This window comes from Hippoglossus hippoglossus, chromosome 20, assembly GCF_009819705.1.
Source record: "Hippoglossus hippoglossus isolate fHipHip1 chromosome 20, fHipHip1.pri, whole genome shotgun sequence".
Taxonomy (NCBI): domain Eukaryota; kingdom Metazoa; phylum Chordata; class Actinopteri; order Pleuronectiformes; family Pleuronectidae; genus Hippoglossus; species Hippoglossus hippoglossus.
In genome coordinates, this window is record NC_047170.1 from 8644015 (window position 1) to 8669165 (window position 25151).

A 25151-nucleotide genomic window follows, 5' to 3' on the forward strand; every position below is an offset into this window, starting at 1 on the left:
GTTTTGAGCAGCAAAATAAGTAGGTGTTACTTTAAGGGCATCCACACATGATGTAACCCAGGAGACATTTTAATTGTTTGTGTTTCTCCATGTGACTCACTTAATTGTCTTTTACGGTAAACACTGCCAAGCTACAACAGCCAATAAAATGGCAGAGGATAGAAAAGTCCTAAGGGGGACATTAAAAATATTCTTGATATATCTAAATATCATCCTCTATTTCTTAAGTATTTATCTTTGTTAGAAAGGTGTTTTACAGTAACATAGAGGCTCACGGGATCCAATTACAGCAAGTCAGTGCCAAGAGATTCAAAGGTGAAAAGGGCCGACCTCTTTGTACAGTGATGCTGCCCGGAGACACTGTTTATGGTGTTGTTTCAGAGATCAAGATCATAATGAAGACAAATCACACGTCTCCTCTGCCTAAATCACTGCTGACAGACACTGAGGCTTACGTTGAAGACCAGAGCAGCAAGTCCTCGGGCTGCGTTTGGATGACTGCCTTGGTGAAGTTCTGGAGGATGATGGGCAGCTCGGGCGGGACGCTGATTTGCTGGGAACAGTACATCGTGTCTGTCTTCTGGGGGGCAACGTTCATCTCGAAACGCTCTTTGACGGGCAAACGCTCTCCTCTATACAGTGCATGGAAGTATCTGGAAAAAGAAACAGTCACGTACATGTCGTGTCTTAATTTAACTTCACCCAATCTGTCTGTCCTTTAAATTAATTCCTAAACATGCCAATCAAATAGGCCAAAATGTAGAATAGAACACAAGTTGCTATAAAACACAGTGTAAATGGCCTCATTTGGAGGCGAATATGAATGTCGGGGCTTGCGAACACTTGGACGACACCACATGAGTAGTATGGAGGCATGTTATGTTTTTTCAGTTTTTTTAATTACATCTGAAGTTTTGGTCACTAATTTCTTCAATTGTATTAGATTCTGCTGCAACAAAGTTGGATCCAAGGTATAGTGGTGAGTAGATAAAGAGTGAATTTTCATTTCTGGGTGAACTATCCCTTTAAGAGCATCTACACAGAAAGTAACCAAGGAGACATTTTAATTGTTTCTGTTTCTCCATGTGGCTCAATTATTTGTCTTTTCTACAGTAGTAGTGTTTACTGTAAAAAAGACAAGCCAATACAGCCAATAAAATGGCAGAGGATAGAAAAGTCCTAAGGGGGACATACAAAACATTATTGATATATCTAAATATCATCCTCTACTTTAAAAGTATTTTTCTTTGTTAGAAAGTCAGTGCCAAGATGAGAGATTCCCAGGTGAAAAGGGCCGACCTCTTTACAGTACAGTGATGCTGCCCGGAGACACTCTTTATGGTGTTGTTTAAGAGATCAAGATCATAATAAACACAAATCACAGGTCCCCTCTGCCTGAATCACTGCTGACAGACACTGAGGCTTACGTTGAAGACCACAGCAGCAAGTCCTTGGGCTGCGTTCGGATGGCTGCCTTGGTGAAGTTCTTGAGGAGGTTGGGCAGCTCGGGTGGGATGCTGATTTGCTGGGCACAGAACATCGTGTCTGGAGGCGGCATGGCTGCAAGATGAAACAAAGCAGTGGAGCACTTTGAGATCCAGCCAATATCAGGTCTGAAAGGACATTTTAGAGAAAGTGCCTGGCCACGTAAATCTGCTCACACTGCCAATAGCAAACCATTAACATAAAAAACACGTTAAGATTCTTTAGACTTCGCAATGGATTGATGCTGCTACACTGGAGGAGTTTAGGAATATGGATGTATATGTGTGTGTACACATATACATCTATAATATCCTGGTACCAGTGTGTTTTTGCTAGATAAAAAAGAAGATCCCTTTACAGTTATTATCACCACTTTACATATTCCTTGCATAACAAATGCAGCTGGAAGTTAAAACAATATTATATTGTCTTTGAATATAACATTAGCTGCTGCAGAGGTGGTGTGTTTACATTGACAGCTGCTGAATCCACTGTATAGACGGTGAATAAAGAAAATTATTGACACCATTGTAGCATTAAAGTAGTTAGCTTGGTTAGCTTAAGATCAAAGACATGTGGTAAATAACTCTGTGCTGAAATAACGTTACATTATTCATTACTGTATTCATTAAACCTCCATGACTATGAAAAACACAATATTACAAAGTCATCAGAATTTGTGCATTCATGTACTAAACGTTCTTTAACTTACGACCTCAAACTAACTTTAGAGTCAAAAAGGCATTTTTTCTTACGGAAATACTACAAATACTTTGTAAAATAAACACAGTAACGTTACCTGTACGGTTTGGTGGTGAAATGACACCTTTTCGTGAAAATCTGTGATGAAATATGCTTGTCTGGTTTAATAAAGGATATTTATACACTTATGTGTGTAATATCGCAGTAAGGGCAAGCTTAAATCGTGGCAGCGGCCGCTCGTAGAGCTGTAGAGCTGCCTTTGATGCCAATTTAGAGGCAGCTGCCTTTGATGCGAAACTAGTTGATAGAGGCAGTGATAAGATGTTAACTGGGGTCATGGGATAATTGGTCATGGCTAAGGTTAGGGACTTTGCTATACTCATTTGTAAAACATGTCTGTGCAATATATATCGTTATGTGCAATCCATTTATTGTACATATTCTGACACATAATATATTTCTTTACATTGTATATCCCGGTTTAATCACATTCATATTTTTTCTATATATTGTTGTATATTTCTATTTCTTTATATTCCTTCACCCAAGTACAGCATGCTACCTATTGTATGTGATGTCTTCTGCTGCTGTAACATTGCAAATTTCCCCATTGCAGGACTAATAAAGGACTTCTTATCTTATCTTATCTTAGGATGTGAACTGGGGTTAGGTTAAGTTATGAATTGGTCATGGCTGAGTTTAGGGATAAGAAATGAACTTGGGGTTAGGTTAAGGTCAAGGTGAGGCATGAATTGGTTAAAGTTAGGGACACGGTTTTGGTTAAGTTGTGAATGTGAATAATTGGAAGTCAATGCAAACTCCTGATAGGTGTATCTGCACCAACCTGTCAATATGTGTGTTATATATTAAGTTCATCATACCCTGTTGTTCTTGTCCGTCTCCTTGACCTGCTCCTCCTTCACTCCATGTCGGATCATGATCCGGACAATGGCCGCGTTGTTGGTGCAGCGGGCAGAAGGAGCTGTCGGACGCGATGCTGCGACCGTCATCCAAGTCCTCGAAGTCCACTTCTTCGAATTCGTCCTCCTCTTCATCATAGTCCTCATCCTCGCTCGGGTAGTCATCCTCGGAGTTGGACGGCGGCTCTTCCTCTATGGTCGGGTGGACCTGAGAGACTTTTCTCCGACTTTTTGCTGCTGATGCTGCTGGAGCTGGAGCTGCTTGACCCGGACGCCTCCTCCATCCCTGTCGTCGGTAATCAGAACCATCTAACCCCCGGGTCTAGGGCACCGTCCTCGGGGTGGAGCGCAGCCTGGCGCGCTGGGGGCGCACGCATGGGACGAGCTGTCTCTCCAAGACCAGACTCTCGTAAAACAATTACATCGTCTGCGGGAGCTTTAATTACACAAACCCCTTAATCTGCTGAACCATGTACAGTCAGAGCGGGTTCCCGATCATCCTCACAGAGCCGCTGTCACCTGAGATCTGAAGCTCCCAGAGAAGCTCTCTCTCTCTCTCTCTCTCTCTCTCTCTCTCTCTCTCTCTCTCTCTCTCTCTCTCAGGAGTATTTATCTTTATGTCAAGGTGATTCTTTTTTCCTGATAATATAATCATGCAAATCTCTGTGTGACATTGTTGAGAGATCCACAATATATACGTAGCCCATGATATTAAGAAAAACGGCCAAATCTCTGTTGTTAAATTTATTGTTTCACCAAGTATGTTTTAAGTTGCTCTGATAATGACATTGTCTCATTGGCAGATAGCTCAGTGACTCCCTTATAGGGATAGTTCACCCAAAAATGACAATTCACTCATTATCTACTCACCACTATGTCAATGGAGGGGTGGGTGAAGGGTTTGAGTCCACAAAACACTTTTGGAGTTTTAGGGGTAAACAGCGTTGCAGCCAAATCCAATACAATTGAAGTAAATGGTGACCAATTCTTCAAAAGGAAAAAAAAACAACAGAAAAAAACATAAAATGCCTCCATACGGCTCCTGTGGTGTCATCCAAGTGTCCGTAAGCCACGGATATTCAAATTCGACTTATACACACTCATTTGATGAAAAGGCCCAAAAATTAAATGTCAAAGAAGGTGAAAGAAAAATTCTGGTTGTGCCCCTTTTTCCAGATGCACACTAAAACTAATGTGTTCGCTCTCGGCTCATGGCCCATCCTTCCACGTTTCCAAGTCGAATCAGCAAGTTTTTAAAATGGAGAAGTGAACTGTCATGAAACTAGCAATTACTGCTGGGCTTTTGAATTAGAATCCATGTCTTTTCGCTAAATGGACCTAACTATTAGAGAAACAATTCAACGTCAAAAGTGGAGATACGCATACATGTGTCTTTCCCTGTCCTTGTTCAGGTCTGATGAGTCAGGAGGTTCAGTCCATGTTGTCCTGGTGGATGAAGTCCAGAGGTTTTATCATCCCATGTTGGAGCTCCCTGGAACATTTACAACACAATATATATCATAAATAAACAGATGAATAATTAAATTAAAATTAGTCAACACAAACACCTCAATACAACATATGTGACACATGAATAGTTAGAAAGAAAGGTGCTGATCAATGCATGATAACATGGTTTATGATTTTTAGGGACATTTTTAGGGAGAAAAAAACTTTGGGTTTAATTTTCAAATAACCAAACTCAGCCTCTATAATTCTGTTTGGATAATTAATGTTTAATTAATCTTGTTTAAAACTTCTTGGAAATTCACATGAGTAAAGTTTCTATCGAACTTTGTGCTAAAAACTGGGTCATGCACATCCTCATGCATGGTCTTTGAATGATAGCTTGTGGTTGTGTGGTGTTATTGAATAAACTAATAACATCATTAATAAATTACAAACTGCACACAACAGCTTTGATGGCTGTGATGCCAAATCTTTGATACCCAATGTCTCGATTTTCATATGTCGCCTGAAAAGAGAACTATCTATCCTTATCTGAAAGTATTCTGAACAGATTAAAATGAATGCCGAGTTATTTTCAACATACTATTCGACTCGACTGTCACATTCACAGGAAGATCTGTTTAATCTCTGACAACGTTCATTCTTTGCTGTGTCATATGGGTGAAGAGGCTGCAGTCATCAGGTGATCGGGGATTCTGTCTGTCCTCTGATCCCCTCTGACTCGGCTACAGCTGCAATCCTTCAAGGGGTAAGCTTCTCTGTGTGTGTGTGAGGGAGAAACATGTTTGTGAGAAAATATGAACATCACATTGTGCCTTTGCCCCTCGTGCGATCGTGTGTGCCTTCTGACAAGTGTGATAAATCTGTCTGAGCGGGCATTTGCACTTGCCCATTTACAGTATTGCATGGAGGAGTGAACAAAAAACCACAGGAGGTTTGAGGCCTTTTACACGAATTGAAAATCACATTCTCGTGCCCCTGGAGCTTATCTCTTTACCTCTCCTCTTTTTTTGTCTGCTGAGTGAAATGAATCCGCCGGCGGAGGAGAGGCCAACTGCTGCGAGTCTGCGGGCTGAGAGGTGGTGCCTATGATAAATGAACTTTGGCTAATCCAGACACAAGGGAACGGGCGATAAAAGAGCATACACACAGTCCACCTGACAGCCTGTGTCAGGCCGCTTTGTGCCTCTCTTGCTGCTCATTAAAATATTCTCCACTGACTCAAAAATAGCGGCGTCGTTCAGCTGGACAGTGATGAATAACAACCCACTGTGCCTGATGCTAACAATTGATGGAACCAATTTCCAGGTAATGGGACAACAGCTGTGCTTGAAGGAGCATTAGTGGGCCCATTTATTAATTGAACAGTATCATTTAGACTCCTTCCTTCCTGTGTTTCGCTGCTTTCCGTCTCTCTTTTCCTCACGCCCTGCTGATGCAGAAGTTGGACACCTGGATCATGCCGTTCTTCTTGTTGCTGTCAGATGTCTGTCTATCTCACGACAGCCTCTGAGGCCATGGGACCAGGCTTAGCTCTCAAACTGTCTGTGCTTTTTTACCCTACTGACATTGACTTGCAAAAAAGTTGGGGGCCAAATACAGCATATTGTACCTACAGCTTGGAGTAGTAACATCTTCCCAGAAGGTTACGTTTTCATCAGCGTTTGTTTGTCTGTATGTCCGTTATTTAGCAGCATTAAAAAACAACAAGACTGATTTCAAGGAAACTTGGTGGAATGATGCAGTGTGGGTAATGGAAAAACCCATTGCATTTTGTTGTGGATCCGGATCATGGGGGCAGATCCAGGAATTATTTTTCATTTCCTTTAACATTCCGAGATAAGATGCTTCCCAGGGAATGTTTCATGGATCTTGATGAGGCACATTAAGGGAACTTATATATGTGAGTGAGTACAATTTGGTGGGGCTTGGTTGAATTTACGGCGACTGTTGGGCCTGAGAGGAGGTGTGCGCTTTACTGAGAGCTATTCTAGTGTTATTATTCATTAAATATATCCCTTGCCAATCAAACCATAATGTTGACCTAATCAAACCCCAGGAGAAATTTAAGAATAAAATATCCAGTAATAAAATAAACGGCAGTAATTCTTATTTGAGGTCCAAAAATGTCATGTTGTCTTGGTTAATACTTGAAGACATCATACGACCGTGATTACTGAAGCTAAGGAGTTTTTATAAGAATTGTAAGCGGCTTAATGCAAGAGGAACTGATTTGAATGTGAAAAATAATTATGACTGATTAAAAAGAGAGAGTGAGAGAAGTGGGAAGCATTTCTACAGGAGACGTTAATGAAATAGCCTAATTTGACACCGCCTACATCCACTCTGCTTATTGCAAGATGGACAGCTCGACATCTGAGGAGAATACACACACACACACACACACACACACACACACAAATGACACCTACACTTGTGGCTGCAGGCTGCTGAGGAAGTCGTCAATGTGGTCTTGTGGCACGTCCCCATCCAGGCGAGCAAGATAAGTGTAAATTTTCACAAAGGTGTCAAACGGGATCATGGCGGCGCCGTCCTCCTCATCCTCTGTCAGGATCTCACAGGCGAACTTCAGAGAACTCCTGAGGGTCTAAGAAAGAGAACCACACATTCAAAATAAGTGACACACAAATATACAATCACTTTTTAAGGATGAGCACAGGCACACACTGCAAATACAACAACCTTATCATTACAGAACATGACTGCCCTCATGTGGTTAAAGAGTTCAATGGCCCTATTCACAGCAGCAAAATGTTCCTAACTCCTCACACTGAGCACATGAAGTTGTTAATGCTGATCTGCATTTGCTTAGGCAGAATCTAAGTCAGTATCCGCAAAGTTCTTCCGTCGCTGCTGCTCTATGTGCATCTTCTGAGCAATCCTGGGCTTAATAGAATTGCAAAGACTCACATAGTCAGAGAAGGATTTATTCTTTCTTTCCAGAGTCTGGGGACCCCGATAGAGAAGTCTGGATCACAGACGCCTGGATCTAATTCAAACACTATAAGAGAAGATGACTGCAAGTTAAATTTTAAAAAATCGTGTGTTTGGCCTTACATTGGGTTTTGAGGCTCAAAGGAAGCGGTATAAAGTGGTATTAGTGTTTCTCTCTGGCCTTATATAACATCTCACCCCTCCCAGAGCGCTGCAGCCCAGGGCGAAAAACTCCATCCAGTCAATTTCTGAGCTGAAGCTGCCCAGCGACAGCAGGGTCTCCATCTGATCCGATGGTAAACATAGACCCTCCCATTTCTTCTGCAGTTCCTCCTTGCTGCAAGTTGTCTTCTGGGACAGCTGTGGATGTAGTAAGTAGCGGTGAGGGGAGTTGAGGAGAAAGTAATCATTCAGTCATTGGTTTAAATAAACAGCAGTATTGGTTCTGGGGACTCTGGCAGCCAGTGACAATGACTTTTATATTGTATATGGGGAGCTGAGTAGTTAAGACTTAATAAGGGGAATGACAACAATGCAACAATGTGCAAATGCATAGAAAATTGGGTAAGCAAATGTGGATATTAAACACGCACAACCGATAATTACTCACAGCTCCGGAAAATATGCAGTGCACTAAATCCATTGCTTCTCTTCCAGCAGCAGCAGTGTGAGGTAAATGATCATGTGATCAGTTCAATAAGGTTTGGTTCTGCTGTAGAGAAAGTACCTGTTTGTGAAGAGTCTTAAGCAGACCTGGAGTCAGCCCAGTGTCTGTCTTCTGGGTGGCAACGATCTCCAAATGGTCTTTCAGAGGCAAACTCTCTCCTTTACACAATGCATGGAAGTATCTGGAAAAACAAACACTCACATACATGCAGTGCCTGTATATTATCTTAACTTAACTTCACCCAATCTGTCTGTCATTCAAATTCATCCCTAAACATGCCAATCAAATAGGCCAAAATGTTGCTATTTGAACAATGTCTCATGAGTAGGACCAATTAAATCATCCTGCGTTGTATTTCTTTGTGTTGTTTACCATCTTTCTCTAAAATGCTAAAGGCGGAGACACTGGTTTATCGTACTTCACAGTTTAAATTACTTTTACAGTGAACAGAGAGTAGTTTTGAGCAGCAAAAGAAGCTTTTGTTACTTAAGGGGATCTACACATGATTTTAATTGTTTCTGTTCCTCCATGTGACTCACCTAATTGTATTTTGAGGTAAACACTACTAAGCCACAACAGCCAATAAAATGGCAGAGGATAGAAAAGTCCTAAGGGGGACATAAAAACAAATTCTTGATATATCTAAATATCATCCTCTACTTTAAAAGTATTTGTCTTTGTTAGAAAGTCAGTGCCAAGATGAGAGATTCCCAGGTGAAAAGGGCCGACCTCTTTACAGTACAGTGATGCTGCCCGGAGACACTGTTTATGGTGTTGTTTAAGAGATCAAGATCATAATAAACACAAATCACAGGTCCCCTCTGCCTGAATCACTGCTGACAGACACTGAGGCTTACGTTGAAGACCACAGCAGCAAGTCCTTGGGCTGCGTTCGGATGGCTGCCTTGGTGAAGTTCTTGAGGAGGTTGGGCAGCTCGGGTGGGATGCTGATTTGCTGGGCACAGAACATCGTGTCTGGAGGCGGCATGGCTGCAAGATGAAACAAAGCAGTGGAGCACTTTGAGATCCAGCCAATATCAGGTCTGAAAGGACATTTTAGAGAAAGTGCCTGGCCACGTAAATCTGCTCACACTGCCAATAGCAAACCATTAACATAAAAAACACGTTAGGATTCTTTAGTCCTCGCAATGGATTGATGCTGCTACACTGGGGGAGTTTAGGAATATGGATGTAAACAACATGAAAGCATGTTTCACAGAGATACAAGCTCAAACAGCCACAAACACACATATATATATATACGTATATATCCTGGTAGCAGTCTGTTTCTACAATAAAAAAGAAAATCTCTTTATCCCCATTTTTCCCTGCATAGCAAATACAGCAGGAAGTTAAAACAATATTATAATGTCTTTGAATATAGCATTAGCTGCTGCAGAGGTGGTGTGTTTACAGTGACAGCTGCTGAATCCACTGTACAGACGGTGACTAAAGAAACGTATTGACACCATTGTAGCATTAAAGTAGTTAGCTTGTTTAGCTTATGATCATTATGGTAAATAACTGTGCTGACCTAACATTACTATTACTTTTTTTTAGATGTATTCATTTAACTACCATTACTATGGAAAGCACAATAAAATAAAGTCATCAGAATTTCTGCATTTATTTGCTAAACGTTAACTTACAACCTCTAACTTTGTCAAATGTTGGCATTAGAGTTAAAAAGGCATTTTTTTCTGACTGAAATACAAATACTAAATAAACACACTAACGTTACCTGTACGGTTTAGAGGTGAATTGTCTTCGTAAAGGTCGCGGATTTATCTGCTGAAATATGCGTGGCTGGTTAAAATAAAGGAAATGTATAGTCCGTGGATGTGATGTTAGATCCGTGGATGTGTAGTGCAGCATGGTCGCCTAGTAACGGCGCTCTTCATCCTGTCTTTTTAAGTCTAGGAAGCTGCTTGAAGCCCATCACCGCCCCCTACAGTTAGGAGTACCTCACAGCAGATATTTTGACTTGACACGTCAGGAAAGAGATGGATGGATGGATGGATATCGTAGTTTGTGCTTTTTCCTCTTATTCTGCTGGTATCTGGAGCTGCGTGATCCACATCTGCTACTTCTAACGAACAATGATTATTATTATTTAGTATTAATAACTATTTGTGTTGCTATCACTGCTGATGAAATAACATAATTACATTTACTATCATTACCACCCCCAAGTGCTTACGTGTTACAGGAAGCTGTGGCTCAGGGGGTAGAGCAGTTCAGTTCTGCAACCAGGTCAGCGGCTCAAATCCCAGCCCTTGCCCAAGTGTCCATGGGCAACATGCTGAACCCCAAAAAATGCCCTAATTTTAAGTCGCTTTGGATAAAAGCGTCAGCTAAATGACATGTCATTTAATGTAATGTGTTCGTCCTTGAAAGGATTTTTTATAAAACCTTCTTTAACACTGCGTTTGACATTTTCACCCATTTTCCAGGAGAATAATGCACAGATCTCGATTAAATCTATGAGTGTAGATAATGTGGTGCAGCTTGATTGAATATGGGGACGAATATTGGGCCTTGGCAGAGGTATGCACTCTACTGAGTGCTATTCTTGTTATTCTAAAAACCAGTCTGGAAGTTCTTGAATAGACCAGTATATACAGCTGTTCCTGGTCCCTCTCCCCACTCTAACCAATTACTCTCCTCTAAACCCAACCATTTTAAACAGACGTCTGTGTAGCCAGAGTCCAGGTCTGTCTAATGTTTCTTGCTCTGTAACGTGCCTCAAGACCATGTTATAATTTGTCTCTTTGTAAACAAAACCAAACTGAATTTAACTTTTAAAAATTGTCGAGCTGGAATAGACACTCTGTAACCATACATTGAGTTTCTGAAACGTATTCTACATCTATCTTTGTGCAATGCCAAGGAAAATAAAGTAGATGCAGGCAAAGGCAACGTTGACAATTCATTATCTGTTATGAGTCTTTATTGTCAAATTAAAATTGAACCTGTTGCGAACCCAAAGACACATTTGGACAAACACATTGACATTCTGCGTCAACACATTTATTGAAGTGATGCCATAAACAGGCAAGACGTCATATTGAAGATTTTATTATTAAACAGCTTCTTGAAAATACAGGTTTACACAGACTGTGATTAGAAAATAATAGTACAACTACCAGTATTTGGTATCAGAAAAGACTTGGGACAGTTTAAAAAAGCAGATTAACCGCCACACAACCACAACAGAAGTCGAGCAACTATGATGGACACACATGCACATTCACACAATCACTGTCAGGTCACATACACCGGCAAGTGCAAACTTGTTCTAGCACGTCTATAAACTTAGTCGCTTGGGTAGAATCTGCTCGTGAAAATCCCTTTTAGATTCAGCTGACTTAACATCTTACGGGAGCCGTGTAATACAAGCAGCGCAGTTTCCTCTCCCGACTTCTTACAGTGGTACACAGGGAAAACAGAATGTGTCTAAAAAGTAATTAAACAATTATAAGGATGGAGTCTAGAGAAAACAAACAACACAGGTTATATGGACTAGATACCGAGGTGGTAGTCCCCCTTTTTTTTTTTACCCCTCTCCAATGTCTCTTTCTCAACCTGGTACAAAAATAAAACTGTGCTTCCCCCAAAAAACCCACCCTGGACATTCTCCTGTGGCTAAAAAACTATCCAGAATCAGATACTAACCCCCACTGATACCAACTCTGCTGTTCTCAACCAATACCCCATGACCTTCTTCTCCTCACACCTTATCTAACCCTTCCTTGGACAAGACTTGGGCCACGTCGTCATTTGAGAGGCGTTTCAGTGCAGGTTTCCAGTTGATAGAATGTTTTAGCACTGTCCCTCTCGAAGCGCAAAAGCTTATCCATCCTTGTAAAAAATTTCAGACTAAAGCAATTCCTCACAGAGCTGATATGACGTGTATTTGACCCAACTCTGTCCGTGGCTGGCAACCCAAAAAGCATAGCAGCGTTCCAGATCATGAAGTTTTGAGGTGATGCAAATCTGCAACTCATATTTACATTCATGCAGCCGCTATTTTTAGCCTTTCCAAAGACATCTACTGAATATAAAAGGCCCAAGTAACTGACAAAAAACTGAGAAGAACATGTTAATATGGGCAACTTTTTGTATGAGTACTGAAATTTGGAAGAATACTAATTTAAATGAAATCAATGTAGAACAGTGTGAGAGCGAAAGATGACACTAGCTGGTCAATGTGATTTTATGATCCTGTGTTGCTGTTCGACGTTGTATTCAATCACGTCCCTGATGATTTCATCAGATTTACATTTTCTTTGACTGCTAGTTCTAAGAGGACTATTGTATGCTCGTATGCTTTTTGGGAGACCAGGCTTTACCCTGTGCAAACCCCATGCTGGTCAGTTGCAGGGCTTCTCTCGGTCTTTCCCTGCTCCTATCTCTTGCCTCTTTTATTACCAGCAGGGGGCTTCTTGAGCTGGAGAAGCGGCCCTCCCGTGCCGAAGCCTGCGGCCGGTGGGTTCGACACGCCGAAGGTCAGGCCGGCCGAGGGGTTGATGCCGGGGTTACTGAAGTTGAAGCCTGAGGTGCTGCTGCTGCCAAAGCCTAGAAAAGCAAAGACACACATCAGAGGACAGATAAAATGTAAGAGAAGTTAAAACAATGGAGCAAGCAAATGATAATAAAGAATACCCAGGGATTCTAGTACTTTTGCTAAGTTGTGAACAGATTTTGTCCATCTGGTGTAAAACCCCCTATCCTAAACTGTCAACTAGCAAACTGCCAGCACACTAAAAGGATGGTGTTGTTGGCTTCTCACAGCAGAGAGGGAAGCAGAAAAACTATAAATAGTACAGTAGTAGTACTTTGTTTTGAAGCTCATGATTAATTTAGTTTATATAGGAAGCATGTCCAATTTCTTCTAAGTGACATATGCTTAGAGAAATATAACAACTTAGGAGGTAGACTAGTGAAGTCTGTTCCGACTCTGTCATTTCTGGGGGACTGGGTATGAAGGGGGGTAGATACAGTATGTATGTACCTGCACTCAGACTGCCTCCTGTGGGCTTACTGGTGGAGGAGAAGGCAAAAGAAGAACCCCCAGTCCCCACCCCACCAAATCCTGGCCCACCACCAAAACCTGTAGGGGAAAAGTAATACGGGTGTAAGTTGTGTGGGCCTGACACACTGGAAACGAACACAAGCAGCAGCGCCTCAGAGGGTAAACACAGGCAGGTATTAGCAAACACGTACGCAAAAACAAATGCCACAGCCTGATCAATACAGCACCATTCACACAGCCTGACTTCTGACAGGGATACTGCAGTATGACCCACAGAGCGCTGCATGGCAAAGCAAAGGTCAGAGGGTGAGGGGAAAAACAGGGTTTTCATACCAGCCACAAGAGAACACACCAACTTTTGTGTGCGTTCAGACCACTTGTTCCCACACTGTCAAGTGGATTTGCCAGATGTTTGAGTAGCATATACACACAGATTAGTTTTAGAATAGCTCGACGGGTGATTCTTTTTCCGCCAAAAGTGTCTTCCAGCCAATGAGTCACATGTGAATGTAAACAGTGACATGGGTTTGTTTAGTTTTCTTGTGGTGTGAACGCACTTGGCTTCTTGTATGAGGAAGAACAGGGAAAATAAAAAATAAAAACTGCCAAGCATTGATTGCAACACTCTCTCAGACACACACACACACACACACACACTACCTACACTAAACGTTACACAAGAACACAAAGGCTCTATCGAAAATAGCTGTCTGACATTGGATGGTAAAGTGTGTAAGGAAAGGGCAAAGTTAAAGGGAACATTCATTTAAAAAAAAAAAATAATAATAACTGAGGTAATACCTCCAAGGGTAGAAGAGCCCAAGCTACTGCCCACTGCCGAGGCAAAGGGGTTTCCAAACCCTGCCCCCAAGGGTGCCTGGGTCCCTAAGGCACGGAGAGAGAGCATATCCTTTACTCCTCTGAATGTGTTGTGTGTGAGGTCAATTGTGTTCCTCCTCTCCTCTGACACAAAATATCTGGCAGGAAACGATCACCATGGCAAAAAAAACACATTTTGTAACTTGAACTACTGTCTGGTGAAACTAACTTTTTTCACTCTGTAAAGATGCTTGCCTTTATATAAAAAAAAAATAATTAAGGAATCCCAATCAAGCAGGTTTTTAATAAGTTGTTTTTCTAAGTACCTCGAAGAAACGATGTGCAGTAGATGGTTAAACATTTATCCACCGTATCATGGTTGTGTTTGCTAAGTAACTAATCTGTAATCCCATCATTACCACAGTGTATCTGCAGAATCAGGCAATGCACAATGCTTTCAGAAATATATGCCCTTTAGAAATATTGTTTTAGACTACTATCCCTGGTATTGCAGTGCAGTTACTATTGCTGACACTGTGGAAATAAAAAATGCTGCTAGTTCTTTCACTCAGAAACTTGTCTTTTTCCTCTTTGCAATTTTTTTTTTTTCTTTTTGTACAATCAAATGTCCAATTAGTCCGCATTCTTACATCAACTTCAGTCGAAAAAGAAACAAGGACAAACGTTTCTTTGTTTAAAAATGGATTTATTGTCAATTTAATATGCAAGTCCACTTACATTAAAACACAAACAAACAGTTTTGAACAGGATTGATTGTTAATTGCTAACTGCTACTGCATTGGACAAGTTTCAAAAATTTTAAGAATTTCTGAGAGTGAATGAACTAGCATACACCAAAAAAAAAAAAAAAGAAAGAATCACACAACTGTTGAATATAGTTTGAAAAGGCACACCATATTATATATTAACTATACTGCATCAACAGGCATTGGTTATATAGGTTCAAACACATTCATCTACAAGTAAAAGCACTCAAGAGTTAGATAAGAACTGTGGATTTGGCATCTGTACCTGCCTCTCTGTGAAATCGTCAAAATAAATTAAACGTATTGATATGTTAGTTTGCCTGTGGAGGTTAATATGGGCCATCGTCCAACAGGAACACACCAACCTTTGTGGTTCGTGTTTGTTTAAATACTTTCAGTGTATTCTTAGACATTCTTTGAGGTTTAAAAACACACCAAGACAAGACCTTGGATAAATTCACACATGCTTACAGGCTGCAAATACTTGGATTAAGTCGGACGTAGGTGAGGTGACTGTTTAAAGAAGTAGTGTCATTTTCAGGTAAACATTAATTAAGGTGTAGCTTGGCACAGAAGACATCACAAGAGACTGACTCATTTCCCCACCCCAACAATGAAAACCTGTAACTGGAGTCGTAGCTCCACATGTAGAAAAACCACTGCAAAAAAGGCATAATGTAAGCATATGATAGTCAAAAAGGAAAGAAACATTCCAAACAGTAACAGCCAACCATTCAAAAGACCAGACCGTCTGGATCTTATCGACTCATTGAGCCCATTTTGGTGAACTGCTCTGCTGCAGCTCAACACACACACTAAAAAAAGAAGAAAAATACCATATAAGCCATTCATGATTCTCTGGTTTCAGAATAACTCACATTTAGTTGAGCACTGTAGGCAAATTGTGGTGCTAGTACTCAAAAAAGTAATAAAATCACATTTTAATTCCTTCACTTGTTAAAAAAAAAAAAAAAAAAAAAAAGAAGAGGTAAATGGGATCACCCCTGCTGTTGTAATGGCATTCGAGAAAATACAGCAGTCAGCATTTGCATACTGTACATGTTACTGACAGAGATTGAGAGGATATCTACTAATAACTTAAAGGCCCAACCAGCTTCGAAAGACCAATAACTATATCACATAATCATTATAATCATTGTTGTGTCAAGTATGAATGTAGAGATTTGGAAGACAATATGTTAAAGTCCAACCTAAACCACGGAAAATGTAAAAGTTTCTGGGCAACTCTGCAATTCAGCTAACAGACATCCAGCTCAGTCCAAAACTGTTTCTCAATCCCACAAAACTTAAGTGTTGTTTAACAGAGAACTGGAATGTCCAAAGCAGCTGTTTTTTCAAGAGAGTATCACCATGACTTGCAGCAATACACAGACGAGTGAACGCGAGCTGTCACTTTTTATTCAAAATTTGAACTTGGGGGGGAGGATTCATATTTTAACTGAAGGAGTTTGCATTGTGATCCAGCAGAGGGCGCTCACTATCAGCGTGACCTGTTGCCTGCGCTCTTGATCTCTTGATTAGTAGAGTAAGGCAGTAATGTTGCATTGTTTTGTTACGGAAATGGAGGACGCTAGCAAGCAAAGCCGTCCTGAGGGGAAACAATTTTGAAGTAATCGTGATATTGATTTGAAGTCACATCGCCCAGCCCTGGACAGAGGGCCTGTCTGTATCCACATCTGACGTCTAGTTTTAATGAGCCTTCACTGTTCAACGACAACTAGTCTGCAGGCTCTCCTGTTCGCTCTCCACCAAATGAGGAAGCGGAGGAGGCACGACAGACGAATGGAACTTTATCTGTCTGCGTGTGCCAGGAGGGGGAATTTGAATACATTCAAATGAATTGTGTGTCCAATTTATTCTAACTTGATTTAAAAAAAATTAAAAAAAAGTGACAGCCCTAGAGAGAATTGAAAAACTGTTGATGAACCACATTTCTCTGTCGGCACTCCTGTGTGCCAAAAACTCTCATCAGAATAATCTACATGAAGCAACGCTGTGTCCTTTCAACATCAAACAGTGCGACAATAAAGAGATGAGGACATTCAGTCTGACCACACTCCGGTCTGTTCCATTTGGCACCAATGGATCTCACTGGCACTGACGGACCAGTGTGAGCAGCAAACATCTTTCTCTGGAAACTACCAAACTACCTCAGCTCAACTACAAACATTTCCTATTTCGCCAAAGTCCATACAAAGAACCTCCACCTTGGATAAAATACCTGAAATTACACCTTGTGAACAGCACTTTTAGCCTTTTCATCGAACTTATTGGAAATATAAAATGAACCAGCCCGGTTACACTTGACAGTAGCCCTTATGTGACACAGCTTAAATCAAGTAACAGTGGACAAGCAAACCAACACAATGCATTTTAGTACTCAACGGTGAGATAATACAGATTCTTCATATTGTACATGAAGCTTAAATGATCAACTTCTGATCTTTGTTCACAACACTTGATTGTATAAAAAAAAAAAAATTGTGTATCCAGTGACAAAGAACTGGGCTAATCTTTAAAATGTTATCAGTCTCACTTTCACAAGATTAAGTATGTGTGCAGGAATGGAAAAACATTTGTTTAAATTTTCATTTCAGGCAATTAAATAGTTTCAGTCCTGAGTCTTTTGGCACCTTTCAGCTTATGTCTGATGAGGGACAAACTTGAAACAAGCTTTTGGCTGCACAATCATCCACCGCGCTGACACATACAAGGGTCACACGAGAAACAGCTTGAAGTAGAGCTGCGTGGTTAGTGTGTTATGTGCTTTGATACGTGCCACTCTGCCGTTCCAAGTATAAGCTACAGAAATTTACAAAAATAAACTAGAAATAAATAGGTAATAAATACTGAAGAGACTAAGACATCCACTTGTGATCAGTACAGATGTGCTGATACCAGCATTGGAAATGCCTCCGATACTGTAGAAAAATCTATGTACTAATCCGATACCATGTCTTTAAAGTAGATTAGTTTTGCCCAGATAATACTGCAATTTGCTTTCATTGGAAATCAGAAATTGGTACTTGGTATCAGCTGTCAGCAAAGGTGTCATTATCCAGGTATCAAAATCCGTATCAGAGAAAAAAAATGGCATCGGAATAGCTCTAGTGATCATTTGTTTATGAGTCAAATATTAGAGAATAAAACACTCTTTGGCAATAGGGATGATAACTTATGCTAAATATTGACAGTGAATCTGGATCTTCTTTGTGAAGAGCCTTGTGTGTGCAATCTATGGTTAAGCAATGGATGTAAAGAATATTCCCATTCCTACTCAGCACATGATTAAATCACCAAAATGCTAATTCAGAATAGCTTCTGAATGCCCTGCTACGTGATCAAATGTATTTCAATGTTGTAATGGTATTACACTGAAAATAATTGGTCACATATTTTGTCTGGGGAAAAACTGTTTTAGCTTCTGAGCAAATTTGCAGACTATTGTCAAAGGAATGAAGGAGAAATTTGCAGTTTTTTGCAAAAATTATTAAACTATGCTGCCTTTGTAACCTGAACCAATTAAAATATTGCTTTCAAAGTTTTACTACACATCTTTCAAAGTTTACAAAAAAAACAACATCGGAAACATGCTAATATACAGAGTCGCTTAATTTTGTTAATCAAAAGTGGGTGCCCTGATATGCCAGTGAAATGGCATTCAAATCAAAGCCTACAAAAAAGGCTGAAAATGTGTTCAGCACATCAAAGATGTGGGCAACAACCATAATGGACACTACTTTACTTAACCAAGTCATTTGTTAAATGTTTAGGTAAAAGTATATTTGTGTACCACTGCGTGCTGATGTGGCGGAAACTATAAGGTTATAACATTAGTGTGTAGGGCTCATCTACATACTCTGTGGGATTGTACCCATCCCCAAACAAACCTGTAAAACACAGGAGGCAGCGAATCATACTGCTCAGTCGTCGTCTTTATGCTTATGCTGGATATTAATACTGCGTTGAATAAACTATTCATATAGATTTTATTTGAGCCTGAACCCACATGGTAAGAACAAGAGAAGCTTTAGCTTCTATGAACAGTGGCATCACAATCTTTATATTAGCTCTGTATTAAAAACATGTTTGGGAGTCAGTGAAGAAAACTGATGCCATTGGCAACAATTGGAGACTCCTTACTTAAGAGCCACATTACAATAAATTGATCATTTAAACATTAACTGATCACCCGACATATTCTTTTTCAAAGAAACTGTCCAATTCCACTACATAACTTCCTTCACTGATTCGGCTCATTTCAAGCAAAACACACACATCCCAACTCAATGAGATACAGAAGATCTAATAATAACTTAGATTCAAGTTGATAAAATAGAGATAGTTGGACTTTCTCTTGTACTGTATAATTTCTTCAATAATGTCAGCCTCATATCTCACATCCCATTAGAGAGTGCACAGAGACAAAGAGAGGAAATGGGTGAAGGGATTTGCTGTATTATCAGGGTATGTATGACATTCGTTGTCTGTATGTTCAGGCTTCGTACCAACACTGGCCAGACTCTGGTATTGAATTCACACTGTGGCCATCTATAAAATGTCAATGTGTTACTGTAAGGCGCACAACATAGACATGCCTAACTATTCAACAGTCAGAGACAAGGTGGTAAGGCAGCACAAAGGTTTCCTGTCGGAGTTTAGCGACAGATTTATCTCATCTCTCCCTTTCTCCCTCTTTTCTTTCACTGGATAAAGTACAGACACTATCTTTGTACCAGCTAAGGCTTTTTTGTTTTTAATTTCCTGTTATCATTTGTCTGTGCCCTTCTGGATTTTTTGTTCCCAAAATCATCTGTCCTCTCCAATAATTGTTTTTTTTTCCTCCTCTCCCTCCTTCATACTTCTTTACAAGGTGAAGCTGAGAACTTTCTAGAACTTGAAGGCAGTCAGACCTGTAGTTGGCTGCTGTTGCTGGGTCAACGTGGCTGCCATGGCAACTGCTGCGGCGTTGGGCACACTGGAGAATGGGGTGGGCCCAGTTGTGACTCGCGGCGTGCTCTGCCACTTCCTGTTGGAGGCCCGTTTGGACTCGAAGACGTCTGTGGAGTCTTCCAGGAAGGCTCGGCGGAAGGAGAGGTACTGATGCTTCAAGATCTACAATGTGAGATATGACGGCGGGTAAAAGAAAAAAGTAAATTACACAACATTATACTACCATGACATTGGGTTTGGAATCTTGACAACTTAACAGAAATTTGTACAACAAGATAATCAGATTTTACTCAACTTAAAGCTGATGAACATGAATGCCTCTGCACTCTGCCTTAGTAAACTTATTTTAAACTAACAATTCTAAAATCATAACAATTTTTTAAAACAATTTCAGACAAAGCTGGAGGTAAAGAACTGACCTTGACATTTTCATGAACTGACTGGAGCTGGGCGGCCTGAGCAACAAATGTCTGGTACAACTTCTGCATGGCCAAGGTCAAGTCTGGAAAGAAAACATCCCAAAATATCATTATCTGTGAGCAGATCAATTGAAAAGTAGTGGAAAAAAAGAGCAAGAAATAATGATCGGCAAGAACCAGTAACTGTAAGTCAATGGCACTGTAGTTGTCGGTTTGTTTTGATTAAGATTTCGATCAGTGTTTAACTTGGAAATTAAACAAATATACATTAAAGAAAATGCAAATGTCCTCTCATCACTCTTTTCCCTTTTGTTTATGAGACTTAATTGCAGCACCTAATGTTGGCTGCCATTCAGCCCTCCTAGGCTGGTCTGAATCCAAGTCACCTTGAGAAAACCCTGCTTACCCTGAGGGGTGATGTGGGAGCCACTGCTCTGCGTCGTCAGGTGGTTTTCTAGCTCCTCTATCTGCTGGCGGTACTGTTGCAACTGCACCTCGAACTGTTCAACCAGACTGCGGAAATAACTACACACAGAAAGATGTGAAATTAACGCAGCAGATCAAATTTGGACAAATTTAAAAGTTTTCATTTAAAAACAGGGTTAAATATAAACAAGTTTGGATAAATAAATCCATCTGATTGCACTATTCCTAAACCCCTTTTGATTTGCTTGGTTTACTTACTCAGACGGTGCAGTGTTTTCATGTTGAAGTCCAGGGGGAGTCTTTTGTGTCCGCAGTGCTATGTCAGCATTTTTCAGCTCCTTAAGAAGAAAGGAAAAGAGGGTGGTCAAATCTCTGTCATGATAGACTCTGTATAACCTCAGGATTTATTGTAGATCCCTTTCTACATTTCAGGTCATGGTGTGAAAACCGCACACAGTTGACAACCTAAACAATTACTGCTCTCTCAAAGAAGTAGATTTGTCTGTAGCTATAACCTTTAGGGAAATACCACTTATATCCACTATGGTGTAGAACTGGAGCAAATTCAGTGAATTCTATTTATACTTTGTGACTGAAAATATTTAACAGCATCTACAAACAGGTTAACATAGAGATCAACTATTTTATTAGGGCAGAAACAGCGTGCTGACATAATCTGGGTTTCTGCAGGTTTCAATTAGTGAAATTTAAGACTTTTTAAGTGTATAGTTGATCTATGTCAAGTACAACAGATGAAGGAACATCAGTCTTCTAATTATTTACACTTTCTCATAATTGTAGATTAGTTGAAGTAGCCTACCCTTCCCGCACATGCTCTGCAGAGTATACGCTGGATATTTTACAAGCACAGAGCCGCTAAATTAAACCACTGGCACGACCACCAGCACCAATGCCTCACATGGAATTTAATTCTGTGGGAAACACTGACATCTCCCACTTAGACTTGAGTGTGACATGTACTGTTTGTACCTGCGCCGTCTCCAGCTTTAACTTATCGATGGCCAGAGCTTGGCGCTGCAGACCACTGGCGTTGACAGAGAGAAGCTGTTTGAGACTCTTGATGTCATCCTGGACTTTCGAGATGCCCTTAGATGACATCCTGCTGATGTCCTCCTGAACCTGTTTCTGCTCTTTCACAAATTTTCTATAGAAAGAAAAATAAAGACCATTAGAAAATACTAAGACAACAGAAAACCTATTTTCCAGTTATACATCATCAGCAGCAAGTGTTTATAATTTAATCAAATGTGAATGATGGGTTTTACAAATCTATGTGCCAGCACTTGGAAAAACCCATGGGCACAAGAAGAAGTCATCAACCATGTCTGAAGCAATAAATGCACATGCAGCAACACTTACTGGAAATTGTCCACATCCTGACAAATGACTGGGGGCAAATTTTCATCTTTTAGAGCTTTACTGTCCCTGAGGGAGAGAGGAAATGTTTTTCAGGATAGGAAGCCACTCAATGCCACTCAGAAACAAAACAGCTGTTAACATTTTTTTATATTACTGTACAGTCAATCAAGCATTTCCATTATAATAATGCTTACTGTGCGTTGGCTCCAGACGATGAGTCACTTTTATTCTCTGATGAAGTGCTGAAGTCGACTCCTCCCAGGCCAAGGCTGGGGGCAGGGGCCACTGATACAGCTGTGGAGGTTGCTAACAGAGAACCTAATGTCAAGCTGCCTCCTCCAAGTGTCTGACCCAAACCTACAAAACCAAGCAAACACCTTATATTAAAGACAGACTTAAGTAAAGACAGTTGAGTTATTATCGAAACCACTGCAGCTACATGTCCTCATAGTTCTATGTAAAGGTCCCCAAAACGTTTCTTGGCTGCTTTCACAAAACTACAAAAACATTTAAGGATGAGCTTCTGTATGAAAATTTCTTATTAGCTTTACAAAAAACTTTCATTTACATTATATGTGTTTTGCCAGCTGTCTGCATCTCACCTGTAGAGGCTGTGTTGGAGAAGAGCCCCCCGCCCAGTGATGGGCCCGTTAAGGCTGCTGAGGTGGTTGTTGTGGCGGCACCAAGACCGAGGGTGAAGGCCGTGGCTGCAGGCTGCTGCGGAGCCATGGATGTCAGGACTGACCCAAACGTTAAACCTGCCCCAGCAGGGGCTGACGAGGCGGTGGAGGCGGTGAGGGAGAATGGTGTTGCTGAGGCGGTGGGCTTGTTGAAAGCTAGGCTAAAGCCTGCGGGGGCAACCGAGGCAGCTGGAGCACCTAGGAGAAGTGTAGAGGTACAAATTAACTATAACCTAGTTAGCTTTCAAATTTCCTACTGCTCAAACATCTCAGAAACACAAACATACCTAATGTAAGGCCTGTGGTGGGTGCAGCAGGGCCTGAAGGGGAACAAGAACACATTATGAGACAAGGCAGGTGCCAGAGGACAAGGACTTCATTTTGCTGATGATGTCTTAGACCCCGTTCAGACACGTTCAGACAGTATTTTCATCCATCCCGATTGATCTGGGGTCAGCGCTAAGTAAAGGTCTGAACACACCCAAATGCGTCCTCAATGTGTCCATGTGACCGCATTCAGAGGTGGTCTTTGATGCACGTGGTCACATCAGCTGACATCCTCTGAGCTGTAGTGTCACAATGAACCGAAACAAGTATGTTTTTTCAATGGCTGTGGCTCAGGATGTCGAGCATGTCACACCCCAGTGTGTAAGTGGTGTGATAGGGAAAGTGCTGCACATGGATGTACTGTGTGAATGGCAAAACTGTAGTTTAAAAGGGCTTTGAGGGGTTATTAAAACTATAAAAGACCATTTACCACTTATTTTTAATTAGCTAATTAGGGCTGTAACGATTCTCAAACCGAGACCGAAATCACGAGGCTAAATGTCCACGGTTTCAGGCAGAGACTCCCCACACCCTGCAACATCTGCAGCCTGTTGAGCTCTTTACATCACTAATATAACAAAACTTATGTTTCTTTTCACAATAAACATATGAAACTGTTATCAAAAAACTATAAATCCATTTAAACTTAGCAGATGTTGCACGTTACACCTGTAGCGACCAGTGATGGATCATGTCACAGTCCACCTATCAGAGAATTCATTCACGTCTTCCAAAGTCACACCCACAATCATTCAATAATCCAATCACAACCCCAGACCACAATCCCGCTGAATCTGAAAGAAAAAAAAACACATGGAAGTGACTAATCGCTTCAGGGCAACGAGTGTGGAGGTCGGAGGGGATCGGCTGTTAAACGTTTACAAAAACGCGTCGCAAAAGTCCGCGTGTTGTGGCCGTGGAGAAAATCCGTGGATTGTTTATTCGCAGTGAGATCTGATCCCAAGCGGTGACAGGGAATGTATATTTTCATACCAGGTTGGAACTGGGCCTGTGGGATGGTGTTAGTTTGGGCAGGCGTGTTGAACGACAACCCTCCTGCGGGCTTCTGAGCGAAGAGGCTGCCGCCGAGGCCACCGCCGAGGCCCAGAGACGCGGTGGTGTTGGCTATGGAGGCCGGGGGAGCTGCTGCTGCGCCAAGAGCAGACCCAAAGGAGAAGCCACCGGTGCTGGCTGCAGGTGCACTGGACGGGAAGAAAGGGTATCAGAGTAAAACATAGGGAGGAATCATCTATCGTTGCGTTGATGATACGAAGAGAAATACAATTTATTGACAAACCACTTAAGTGATGGAGCTTGTAAATGAACATCACATGAGGATTTGAGCTTAAAAGACATGTGGGAATTCAAAACAGGTGATTGTAAGAGCACATGCCCTCCTACTGTTTACTATATGCATTGTAATTGAAATATAACAAATTAAATGATAGTCGGTGACGTGTTATGCAACAAAACGTCACGCAACTTGAAGAGGAAACATGACTTCCAACACAAACACCGGTTTACTCCGGCTATGGGCAGCGCTAGCTAAGTATGCTAACTGACAACATGTCATCACCTGGTTGCTGCTCCGAAGGCGAACCCCCCGCCCGCGGTGGCTGGGCCGAGGGTCCCCGATGCAAAGTTGAAGCCGGACATTGTTTATTTAACATTAATCACCGAGCAGCTTATCTGGACTTCAGCTTTTAGCCGAGATGATCCAGCATCACAGCTAACACGCTAGTTAGCCATGAGTGACACCGGCGTGAGAGACGGATCTGCGGATTAATCTTGACTCAGAACACAACAGAAACACGGCGGTTGTAAAACTGAAGTCCGTTTTGTTTCCGCTCTTCTTTTCTTCTTCTTTAGTTCTGTTTGTGCAAAACGTCACAGTTCGAATCCTCGCGTGCTGTTTCTTTTCCTATTGCCCGCCTGGCTGGTATTTCCCCCAATGCTGTTGCATTTCGGGTAATCTTTCCTCCAACTACATTTCCCGTCGTCCATATCACTTGTTTCCGTGTCGCGTGATTTACATCCGGTCTCGGGTACTTCCGGATGTTCCCACAGCAACTTACTCACGATAGAGGCACACAAATTGCTTCCGGTATTACTTTCAAAATAACAT

The 25151-nt window shown here is 41.2% G+C and overlaps 3 protein-coding genes across 11 annotated transcripts in view; all 3 read right to left on the reverse strand.

Annotated features, from left to right (window-relative positions):
• Window positions 1-3665, reverse strand: part of ankrd33ba (ankyrin repeat domain 33ba) — a 27088-nt gene extending 23423 nt beyond the window's left edge. Inside the window, exon 1 of the mRNA XM_034572290.1 lies at window positions 3627-3665. The gene's annotated coding sequence lies outside the window, so the exon portion shown is untranslated. The remainder of the gene's footprint in view (window positions 1-3626) is intronic.
• Window positions 1-10077, reverse strand: part of ropn1l (rhophilin associated tail protein 1-like) — a 13449-nt gene extending 3372 nt beyond the window's left edge. Inside the window, exons 1-7 of one of the 6 annotated variants that reach the window (XM_034572297.1) lie at window positions 9941-10036; window positions 9057-9189; window positions 8260-8380; window positions 7731-7892; window positions 7010-7185; window positions 4494-4599; window positions 1428-1560 (exon numbers count right to left, since the gene is read on the reverse strand). In XM_034572297.1, coding sequence (XP_034428188.1) covers window positions 4539-4599; window positions 7010-7185; window positions 7731-7892; window positions 8260-8380; window positions 9057-9187 — 651 coding nt within the window. In that variant the 5' untranslated portion in view covers window positions 9188-9189; window positions 9941-10036 and the 3' untranslated portion in view covers window positions 1428-1560; window positions 4494-4538. Of the gene's footprint in view, window positions 1-455; window positions 654-1427; window positions 1561-2284; window positions 2299-4470; window positions 4600-6986; window positions 7186-7730; window positions 7893-8259; window positions 8381-9056; window positions 9190-9940 lie in introns of those variants that run through there. The other 5 variants (XM_034572296.1, XM_034572294.1, XM_034572298.1 and 2 more) reach the window with 5 other exon arrangements.
• Window positions 10078-11127: 1050 nt separating this feature from the next.
• On the reverse strand, window positions 11128-25053 carry nup58 (nucleoporin 58). 4 transcript variants are annotated; one of them, XM_034572286.1, is made up of 14 exons: window positions 24603-25053; window positions 24020-24228; window positions 22987-23019; window positions 22622-22897; window positions 22214-22376; window positions 22020-22085; window positions 21630-21804; window positions 20898-20977; window positions 20620-20738; window positions 20214-20296; window positions 19755-19956; window positions 14036-14119; window positions 13214-13312; window positions 11128-12777 (listed from the first exon to the last, which is right to left on the reverse strand). In XM_034572286.1, the coding sequence occupies exons 1-14, from the start codon at window positions 24680-24682 to the stop codon at window positions 12608-12610; spliced, it is 1839 nt and encodes a 612-aa protein (XP_034428177.1). In that variant the 5' UTR covers window positions 24683-25053; the 3' UTR covers window positions 11128-12607. The 4 variants fall into 4 exon arrangements, with proteins under 4 accessions (XP_034428177.1, XP_034428178.1, XP_034428179.1 ...); XM_034572287.1 differs by lacking the exon at window positions 14036-14119; XM_034572288.1 differs by lacking the exon at window positions 13214-13312.
• Window positions 25054-25151: the final 98 nt, after the last annotated feature.